We start from the raw sequence: 11162 nt of genomic DNA on the forward strand, positions 1-11162 counted from the left end.
ACATGCCGCGCTCCTTCACCATCCCTCGGGCTCTGGCTTGAAGTGGGAGCCAGCACGGTTCTCCTTGCTTTGCAGGAGGCCGGTCTCCATCCGCAGCCCTTCAGGATCCTGCTGGACGGAGCACTCATCCCCAGGGACTTGGAACCCTGCGTCTCGGAGTATCTGAGACGTTTATATTCGGGGGGTCCCTTGTACTTTATTGTTGGGGAGAGTGTGCTGTGTAACTGTTCTGACATTTCCGGCCGGTTCTCTGGTTGTCGTCTGAGAACCACGCCGATGGGGCCTGCGCGCCGACCGCATCGCTTAAATTTAGGCCCCGGCTTCGCTGGAGGCCTACTTTCGATTTCACTGCCCTTGCATGTCAATCATGCAGAGGGACAGTGCGGCTCCGCCCAGCGGCCGTTCGGCACAGGGGAGGGACACTCCTCTCTGAGTACATGTCCCCTCCCCTGTAAATCTCCTTGGCCCTCCAGATCCCGCTCTCAGAGCAGGTCCCGCCCCCTCTCCTCGCTCCGGCGCCATTTTATCAGCGTTTCTCTCTGCGATTGGCTGCAGCATCCCTGCTAAGCTGCTTGGGGGTCCGGGCTGTGGGATCTGGAGGGCACACAAACGGTCTGGTAAGCCACAACCTCCGGTTGTGGACCTGCTTATATACTCTCTGGGGGTCATTCTGGCTCAGAGCCCCCACTTCAGCAGCATGTCTCACACGAGGAGCAAGGCTGCAAGGCTGTACTCAATATGCACTGCATGTAAGCTCGTGCTGCCTGAACCGAGCACATATCCACATTGTGATGCCTGCTCTAACCTGGCAATGCCTCAGCCTGGTATCGCACCCACCGTGGTCCCTCCGGCTGCTCCGGCTCCGGTGGCTGAACCCCCGGCTTGGGTAGAATCCTTCTCTAAGTCAATCTCCCAGTCTTTTGCCGCCTCCATGGGACAGCTGTCCCGGACTTTGCTGAACATGCATCAGCCCCCTTCTCAGGGCGCCTCTGCTGCTAGGGCTCTCTCAGCGGAGCTCACAGAGGATTCTTCATCTGGTCCCAGACCCCGTCCTCCTAAGAGGAGACACAGGGCTCCCTCTCCTTCCTCGTCCCGCGGCTCTGATTCAAGAGCTGACTCGCAGGACGAGGAGGATGCCGTTACTGGGGGCTCGGAGGCTACCTCCATGTGCCCCATTGATCTGTCCGAAAGTGACTCAGATGTTAGTGATTTGATTGCGTCCATTAATTCTGTACTGCACCTCAATCCGCCAGTATCAGAGGAGCAACCCTCTCTGGCAGAAAAGCACCAGTTTACCTTGCCTAGGAGAACAAGGAGTGTGTTCTTTAACCACTCCAGTTTTCAGGCCACTGTGACCAAGCCTAGGGCCTGTCCTGACAAACGCTTCCCAAAGCGTGGTTCTGATGACCGTTTTCCCTTTTCACCTGAGGTGGTCAAGGAGTGGGCTCGTTCACCAAAGGTAGACCCCCCGGTGTCTAGACTCTCAGCCCGGACTGTTGTATCAGTGGCTGATGGCACCTCTCTTAAGGATTCCACTGACCGCCAGGTTGACCTTCTGGCCAAATCTGTATATGAGGCGGCAGGGGCCTCGTTCTCCCCATCTTTTGCAGCAGTGTGGGCTCTCAAAGCCATCTCTGCTTCTCTAGAGGAGATGCATTCCCTCGCCAGGGAATCTATGCCCGAAATGGTTGCCTTAACTTCCCAAGCTTCAGCTTTTTTATCCTATGCCATGTCTGCCATGCTGGAGGCTTCTCACCGCACTGCGGTGGCGTTGGCTAATTCCCTCACTATCTGCAGGATCTTGTGGCTTCGAGAGTGGAAGGCAGATGCTTCTTCAAAGAAGTACCTTGCTGGGCTCCCTTTTGCTGGATCCAGGCTATTCGGTGAACAACTGGATGAAATTATTAAGGAAGCTACTGGCGGGAAGAGTACTTCCATGCCACAAACTAAAACCAGGAAACCTGCCCAGGGTAGGAACCAGTCGAGGTTTCGTTCCTTTCGTTCCTCCAACTGGTCATCCTCTAAGCCCTCGGCCTCGTCCACTAACTCAGCCAAGGACCAAAAACCCAACTGGTGCACAAAGGCGCATCCACAGAAGACCGCAGGAGCTGCTGCCACTAAGGCAGCCTCCTCTTGACTATCTGGCCGCGCCAGCAACGTCCTTAGTCGGTGGCAGGCTCTCCCACTTTGGCGACGTGTGGTTTCAACATGTCTCCGATCAGTGGGTGCGGGATATAATCTCCCACGGCTACAGGATAGAATTCTCTTCCAGCCCGCCATACAGATTTTTTCTGTCAACTCCCCCCTGCTCCAAGGCCGCCGCCTTCTCTCAGGCCGTGGCATCCTTGCAGGCCAACGGAGTAATTGTACCGGTTCCCGCCCGGGAACGGTTCAGAGGTTTCTACTCAAATCTTCCTAGTCCCCAAAAAGGACGGTTCCTTCCGGCCCATCCTGGATCTCAAGCTTCTCAACAAGCATGTTCAGGTGCGGCATTTTCGCATGTAGTCTCTGCGATCAGTCATTGCCTCAATGACCCAAGGAGATTTCCTGGCATCCATCGACATCAGAGATGCCTATCTACATGTGCCAATTGCAGTTTCACACCAGCGTTGGCTACGTTTTGCAATCTGAGAGGAACATTTCCAATTCGTGGCTCTCCCCTTCGGGTTAGCCACGGCCCCTCGAGTATTCACCAAGGTCATGGCAGCAGTGGTTGCGGTTCTGCACCTCCAGGGGTTGGCAGTGATTCCTTACCTGGACGACCTTCTAGTCAAGGCTTCATCCAGCGCAGACTGTCAGCGGAGTGTCTCGCTCACTCTCGCCACTCTAGTCCAATTCGGGTGGCTTGTCAATCTGCCCAAGTCCACGCTGACTCCGACCCAGAGGCTCACGTACCTAGGGATGCAATTCGAGACTCTGCCGGCACTTGTGAAGCTGCCCTTAGTCAAACAGCAGTCCCTCCATCTGGCGGTGCGCTCTCTGCTGAGGCCCCGCCGTCATTCCATCAGGCACCTAATGCAGGTGCTGGGTCAGATGGTGGCGTCAATGGAGGCTGTTCCCTTTGCCCAGTTCCATCTGCGTCCTCTGCAGCTGGACATTCTCCGCTGTTGGGACAAGCGGACATCCTCCTTGCACAGGTTAGTGGCTCTGTCGCCACAGACCAGGGGCTCCCTTCAGTGGTGGCTTCGGCCCCTCTCTCTGTCTCAGGGACGCTCCTTCCTGGCCCCGTCCTGGGTGATCCTCACCACGGATGCCAGTCTATCCGGCTGGGGAGCGGTATGTCTCCACCACCGAGCACAGGGCACTTGGACTCCGTCCGAATCAGCCCTCTCGATCAATGTGCTGGAAACCAGAGCTGTGCTTCTAGCTCTCCTAGCCTTTCACCACCTTTTGGCGGGCAAGCACATACGAGTCCAGTCAGACAACGCGACAGCGGTTGCCTACATCAATCACCAAGGCGGGACACGCAGCCGCCTGGCAATGTTGGAGGTTCAACGCATCCTTCAATGGACGGAGGACTCCCAAGTCCACCATATCTGCAGTCCACATCCCAGGCGTGGAAAACTGGGAAGCAGATTATCTCAGCCGTCAAACCGTGGACAGTGGCGAGTGGTCCCTGCATCCGGCAGTGTTTCGGTCAATATGCCGCAAGTGGCGCACTCCGGAAGTGGATCTAATGGCATCCCGGCACAACAACAAGGTTCCGGTTTACGTGGCTCGCTCCCACGATCCTCAGGACTTTGCAGCGGACGCTCTGGTTCAAGATTGGTCCCAGTTTCGTCTGTCCTACGTGTTTCCCCCTCTAGCTCTCTTGCCCAGAGTTCTGCGCAAGATCAGAATGGAGGGCCGTCGGGTCATACTCATTGCTCCGGACTGGCCCAGGCGAGCTTGGTACCCAGACCTGCTCCATCTGTCCGTAGAGGTGCCGTGGCATCTTCCGGACCGTCCAGACCTTCTCTCACAAGGTCCGTTTTTCCGCCAGAATTCTGCGGCTCTCAGATTGACGGGGTGGCTCTTGAGTCCTGGATCTTGACGGCTTCTGGTATTCCTCCTGAAGTCATCTCCACTATGACTCGGTCTCGGAAGTCTTCCTCGGCCAAAATCTATCACAGGACCTGGAGAATTTTCCTGTCCTGGTGTCGCTCTTCCGGCCATGCTCCTTGGCCTTTTTCCTTGCCGACCCTTCTGTCCTTTCTACAGTCCGGTCTGCAGCTAGGACTTTCCCTCAATTCCCTCAAGGGATAAGTCTCGGCTCTGTCAGTGTTGTTCCAGCGGCGTATCGCCCGGCTGGCTCAGGTGCGCACCTTCATGCAGGGCGCGTCTCACATCATTCCGCCTTACCGGCAGCCCTTGGATCCCTGGGACCTCAATCTGGTCCTCACGGCCTTGCAGAAACCCCCCTTTGAGCCTCTTAGGGAGGTTTCTTTGTCTCGTCTTTCACAGAAAGTGGTCTTTCTAGTGGCCATAACTTCCCTCAGGAGAGTCTCTGATTTGGCTGTGCTCTCTTCGGGGTCACCTTTTTTGGTTTTTCATCAAGACAAGGTGGTTCTCCGTCCGACTCCGGACTTTCTCCCTAAGGTGGTTTCTCCTTTCCACCTTAACCAGGACATTTCCCTGCCTTCCTTTTGTCCGGCTCCTGTTCATCGCTTTGAAAAAGCGTTGCATACTCTGGATCTGGTGCGGGCGCTCCGGATCTATGTGTCTCGCACCGCTGTTCTTAGGCGGTGCACCTCTCTTTTTGTGCTGACCACAGGTCGGCGTAAGGGCCTCTCGGCTTCTAAGCCGACCTTAGCTCGTTGGATTAGGTCGGTCATTTCCGATGCCTACCAGTGTTCTCACGTGCCTCCCCCGCCGGGGATCAAGGCACACTCGACCACAGCTGTCGGTGCCTCTTGGCCTTTCAGGCACCAGACTACGGTTCAGCAGGTCTGTCAGGCTGCCACTTGGACTAGTCTGCATACCTTTTCAAAGCACTACCAAGTGCATGCTCATGCTTCGGCAGATGCGAGCTTGGGCAGACGCATCCTTCAGGCGGCTGTCGCCCATTTGTGAAGTTAGGTTCCGCCTACTTCTCAGTTTTTCTGTTTATTCCCACCCATGGACTGCTTTGAGACGTCCCAATGTCTGGGTCTCCCAAAGGAACGATAAAGAAAAAGAGAATTTTGTTTACTTACCGTAAATTCTTTTTCTTATAGTTCCGTATTGGGAGACCCAGCACCCTCCCTGTTGGCAGTTTCTTGTTCTGCGTGTTATCACCGGCTGTTGTTGACAGAGGCTCCGGTTGTTCCGGTTCTTGCTCTATCTTTACTTGTGGGTGGCTATTCTCCTTCAGCTTTTGCACTAAACTGGCTAGATCTGGTTATCCAGGGGGTGTATATGCTCAGAGGGAGGAGCTACACTTTTTAGTGTAGTACTTTGTGTGTCCTCCGGAGGCAGAAGCTATACACCCAATGTCTGGGTCTCCCAATACGGAACTATAAGAAAAAGAATTTACGGTAAGTAACAAAATTCTTTTTTTTTTCCTTTTTTCAGGTTGCTTCTCCCATTGCTTTCACACTGACTGACATGCTTGGCTCCGGTCGGTGGGTGTATACGGCTGAGGACCAGCTAAGTTTTTCTTGCCTAGTGTCAGCCTCCAAATGGCAGCAACATACACTCCATGGTTTCCTGTGTTCCTCAATGAAGGCTGAGATTTTACTGAGTACCTAAATTCTTTTTGGGTAGATCCATTATGTTCAGCAATAAATCAGAGAAGCTGCTGTAAACCTGGGAAACCCTATAATGTGGGGATCAATAGGGGCAGAACACAAATCCTTTGGTCACTGACCAGTGCAGCTTACATGGTTCCATGTGAATGCTTGTACAATGTTGATTATGCCTTTCCTAATGTAGTGGGAGGTTTAATTCTCCAGTGAATTGCTGTCAATACAAGCAGGACTTGTACAATATTAGAACAGTCTAAGGAAGAAATCTCGACTTCTTGGAGTCCTCAAACTCGCTCCTGATAATTGCCATTTCCCACCAGTGGACGCTTTGTGCAGCCACTACAGAGAGATGGAAGGGGGTTTAGTACAGGACCACATGGAGTCCACAGGAGCGGGTCTGCTGATGTTCCTGGGGCCGGAGATCTGTCAGTGATGCCCCTATAGGTCCAGATAAGAAACAGAAACCTCCATTTAGATCTTCTATGATGCATTTGATTATACTTTTGAAATTCTTCAAAGTTTGTTGTTTGGTTTTTTTGTCTTTACAGGAGAAAATGCTGAGAAGCTATTGCAATTTAAACGCTGGTTCTGGTCCATAGTCGAAAAAATGAGTATGACCGAGCGACAAGACTTAGTAAGTGATTGTTAGTGTAGCTACAAAATTACTGTTGTTTTTACGATTATCTTTAGTTAATCACCTATAACATCAAAGCTGAAATTCAACCTAAATTAGCCTGACTAGACTGGTGTATTTACTTTACAAATTCTTATTAGAATAGCTGTGTAATCAATATAAAAATGAGATATTTCCTAATTGAACTATAGAATGAAAAGGCTCGACTGCACTTACTCGGCCTGACGGATGGCTGCGGCTTGTGAGAGCTCACCCGGGAGGAGGGACGCTGAGGAGAGCTACTTATCAGATTAGGTCAAAGGCAGGGGACTGAACAATACATTGAAATTAAATTGGCTCATTAAGCAATTTAATATACAACACAATATAATTTACTGATTTTTATAGATTTTTTTCTTTTAGCAATAACTCATACTTCTTTTGTGCTAAAGCCCTTGTATTTTGATCAACCGCTCCCCAACACAGTATGATGCCCCCACAACTTCCCAAAAAGTGTACCAAATACAGTATGGTTACCCCTAAAAAGTATGATCCTACACACAAAATGACACCCATGTATTGATTCCTAACAGACCCCTATATAGATTGATGACCCTCCCAGCATGATCTTCCATAGCCTCCAATACATCATGAGCGTCACCACAGCCCCCCCAAATTATGATTCCCCCCCCACAGCTTCTTATATAGAGTATGATGACCCCTAAAAGTATGATCCTACACACAAAATTACACCCATGCATTGATTCCCTGCAGATCCTTATATAAAGATTGATGACCCTCACAGCTTGATCCTTCATAGCCCCCAATACATTGAGCTCCACCACAGCCCCCCTTTAAACAGTATGATTCGCTCCCTACATACAGTATAATTGTCTTTACTATCCACCATGTAGTATGATCCCCCAAACAGTGATGACCCCAGAATGATGGACGTTTTGGAGGATGGCCAGGCCACTGCTTCCAGCTCTTCTGCGTCCTGGATAGGAACAGCTAAAGGGCCAGATTTGGCCTGTCTGACAAAGTTTGCCCAGGTCTGGGTTTAATGAAAATTTTAACTCTAGTCTTCGTTCATCTGAGATTATACAGCCATTCTCACATGGATTTCCAAGTACACCAGCCTCATCAGGTCTAACCTAATCTGTTTAATCATGCACAGAGTATATGCATGCACTGTGAAGTCTAACATCATCTTCTTAAACATGATTTTATTGAGAATAATATAAAAAGTAGCAAAATTATTATTGTTTTTACCTGTAGGTATATTTCTGGACGTCAAGCCCATCTTTACCTGCAAGCGAGGAAGGATTTCAGCCCATGCCATCCATCACTATTCGCCCTCCAGACGACCAGCACCTCCCGACAGCGAACACCTGCATCTCCCGCCTCTACGTCCCACTTTACTCCTCCAAACAGATCCTCAAACAGAAGTTGTTACTTGCTATTAAAACCAAGAACTTTGGTTTTGTGTAGAATAAATAAAGTGTGCTCCTCTGTAATATACCTAGTGATAAAAAAAATAAATCGGGTTTTGTAGATCTTTTTCCATTTGTCAATCCAAAACAAAGATATGAAGGTTAATGCTGTCATGCCCCCTCCCCCCACCCTGGTGGTCTATCAAGGACATTGTTACTTTTGGGTGCTTGCGTCATGGGCACTACTAACACCAGTTGGGTTTGGGCAATCCTCAGGCGAAGGCACAGACACAACCCTGACAGACTCCTAGCACATTCTGCAAAAAACCCCCAAAAAACGGTCTCGCTAGGCTGTGCCCCTCCCAAGGAATAGGACAGCAACAAATGATTACACTGTGACAAATAGTGAGAAGACCAGGGTAATACGATTGACTATTCACTTACTGCCTTTGTGAAAACTGCTTCATGGCTGTCTCTTGGAAGGAGCAAGTAAGCAATTGCAATGTAAAAAGATAGAAAATCTGTTTCCCCTCCCCATTTTTGTTTTTTAATTTGTGGGAATGTTTGGGTACATTTTTTTTTTCTTTTTTTTCCTTTTTGTTTTGTTTTTTTTCTTTCCCATGCTATTTAATTTGTAGTTTGGCTACTGTGATGTACATGATGTATATTAAACTTGTAAAAGTGATATCCAGATATGATATATCGAGCTTATGTTGCACTATTTTTGTTTTTTTTGAAGTGTCACTTGCCTAGAACTTGGTCTGACCGAGATATTCTCCATAGACTGGAACGATTGTTAACCATGGGTTCTGATCATTTGCATGTACAAATCCATCTGTCATTTTATGTTTTGTGCACTCAAATATCACTTTTTTTTTTTTTGTCATTCTTCACTTTTAACTATGCTTTTTGTCGATTCCTAAGCGAATGGGAAAAAATACAACTCTAAGCCGATGTCTACTGTTTTTACTTTAAATGGAAGCATTTAGTAAAAAAAAACCTAACAAAACAAACTGAAAAAAAAATATAGTCAGTCTTTGTATTATTTCTGAATTTAGCTTTCAAGGTTTTGTTACTGTTACTTTGCATCCATTGTGTGACAGGTTGGTGGCTGCATGCTTAAAGGGAACCGGTCACCACTTTTTTGGCCTATAAGCTGCGGCCACCACCACCGGGCTCTTATATACAACATTCTAACAGGCCGGGGATATAACATAAACACTTTATAATACTCACCTAACGGTCGCGCTGTGGGCCTTATGGGTGTATCCGTCGTCCGGTGACGGCGCTGCTTCTTTTGGCCATCTTTGTGTTCCTTCTGTAGCCGTGGTGCATGATGCCTCCGACGTCATCCACACTCGCCGGCATTCAGGTTCTGAGCAGGGCAAATCAAAGTATTGTAGTGCGCCTGCGCAGGATTGGCGAGTGTGGATGACGTAGACGCGTCATGCACACCGGCTTCAGAAAGAGAACGAAGATGGCCAAAAGAGGAGGCGCCGGAGAACGGAGACTCCCATATGGCCAACCGCGCTACGGTTAGGGAAGTATTATAAAGTGTTTTATATGTTATACCCCCGGCCTGGGCTCTTATATACAGCATGCTGTATATAAGAGCCTGGTGCTGGTGGCCGCAACTTATAGGCCAAAAAAGTGGTGACAGGTTCCCTTTTAATGGTGCTGTGATTGTTGCTGATAATCCTCCTCCCCTCACCTGCCGAGACGTGCAAGATCGGACGATGTTGCTGTACATGTCTTATTCTAATGCCCAAAACAAGTGCACATCTCGGCAGGTGTGTGGGGTCAGAAGATCATGGACACCGCTCACTTCCTATGCTGGATATCACCGATTTTAAAGGGAATCAGTACCGCACCCACATACCAGTCTTCAGGACAGCGTGGACTCCTACACGCAGCACACAAATCTAATAGTACAGAGGAAACTGACTACTTTATCCTGACAGCCAGAATGTAGATCGACATTCCCCATTAAAAGGGAATCTGTCACCAGGTTTTTGCTTCCCCCCCCCCCCCCCCATCTGCGAGCAGCATAATGTAGAGACAGAGACCCTGATTCCAGCGATGTGTCACTTACTGCTGTTTGCAGTCACTTTGATCAAATCTGTTTTCTCTGCTGCAGATCTAGCAGTTATACAGATCTCATGAATATGCTGGACTACCTGCAGCACACAAAGTAGTCCTGTAATGATGATCATCTGCTGATTAATCAGTGATTTTATCAAAACTACACTAAGCAGCCCAGTAAGTGACACATTGCTGGAATCAGGATCTCTGCCCCTACCTTATGATGCTCTCAGATTAGGTGGCAAAAACCTGGTGACTGATTCCAGACTGGATCAGTTAAAGGGAAAGGGTAGCACTGTAAGACCATCTCCAACTACACCTCTGATCTTGTCTAATCAGGATTGTGATCTGTCCTATCGGTGCTGCTGATTGGTGGCAGGCAGGGTGTTTACCCTGGTATATTCCATCCTTTTACTTCTCAGCTGAGATCTATTTAGTTAGGTTTTGCATCCTTTAGGGTATCTGCACATAGTTAACTATTTGCAGTCGAAAGTTCTGCATCTCTTGGCAGGAAAGACGCAGTGTAAAATACATTTGCTTGACATGCACTTTTTTTCCCCACTCGGTGTGAGTAAAATGTGCAGCAAAAATGCAGAATTAAAGCTGTAGTTTCTCAAATCTTTCAGGAAGTTAAAAAAAAAAAAATGCATGAGGCTTTAAGAACCTCATTCACTTCTTTGCTGGGACAAGGAAATCCTTCAGGTTTTGTGACATCTGCCCTGAAAAATGACAAATGTGTCAAAACTGCAATATGTACACCAGCTTACAGAGGTTGTGTGCTTGGTTCCCACAATTTACATATTTTAGGAGGTTGCATTAATGCAAGTTGTCACTTATTCACAGGATAGCTGATACCTTTCTGATGGTATAGGGGGGGTGGGGATGTGAAAGAGTAGCGCAATGTTCTGTTAGGTTGACCAATAGGTCACAATTGTTGCCAGCGATGACCAAATGTGGAGGGAGTCCTAGGCCCCCCCTCAGCTTCTCTCAGCCTTAATGATACAGACAAGAGACTTGTATCTGCACATAAGCAAGAGATGTACGCTCCGAAGATGACTAGTTTATTTTCACACATATAGGGTTTATCAAGCTAATAGGGGCGTAGCTATGTCGTGTACAAAGACATTAGTTTTGTTTCTCGTTAGAAACGTAACTTTCCATTTCTCAGTAAAAGCATAAACTATATTTCTAAAAAAACAGCATAAGGCCCTGTGCGCACTTACCGGATTTTGCCGCGGATTTTCTGTGTATTTGCTGCATGTTTCGCTGCAGAAAATGTTCATAACATCTCTGCAGTGATTCACCAGCAAAACATATGGGAAAAATCCT

At 48.6% G+C, this 11162-nt stretch overlaps 1 protein-coding gene across 1 annotated transcript in view; it reads left to right on the top strand.

Annotated features, from left to right (window-relative positions):
- The window catches only part of UBR5 (ubiquitin protein ligase E3 component n-recognin 5), a 392825-nt gene extending 384381 nt beyond the window's left edge, over positions 1–8444 (top strand). Inside the window, exons 57-58 of the mRNA XM_075353032.1 lie at positions 6254–6339; positions 7597–8444. Of these exons, the coding sequence (XP_075209147.1) occupies positions 6254–6339; positions 7597–7809 (299 nt within the window). The 3' untranslated portion in view covers positions 7810–8444. The remainder of the gene's footprint in view (positions 1–6253; positions 6340–7596) is intronic.
- The last annotated feature ends 2718 nt before the right edge of the window (positions 8445–11162 follow it).

The sequence above is a fragment of the Anomaloglossus baeobatrachus genome, chromosome 6 (assembly GCF_048569485.1).
Source record: "Anomaloglossus baeobatrachus isolate aAnoBae1 chromosome 6, aAnoBae1.hap1, whole genome shotgun sequence".
Classification (NCBI taxonomy): domain Eukaryota; kingdom Metazoa; phylum Chordata; class Amphibia; order Anura; family Aromobatidae; genus Anomaloglossus; species Anomaloglossus baeobatrachus.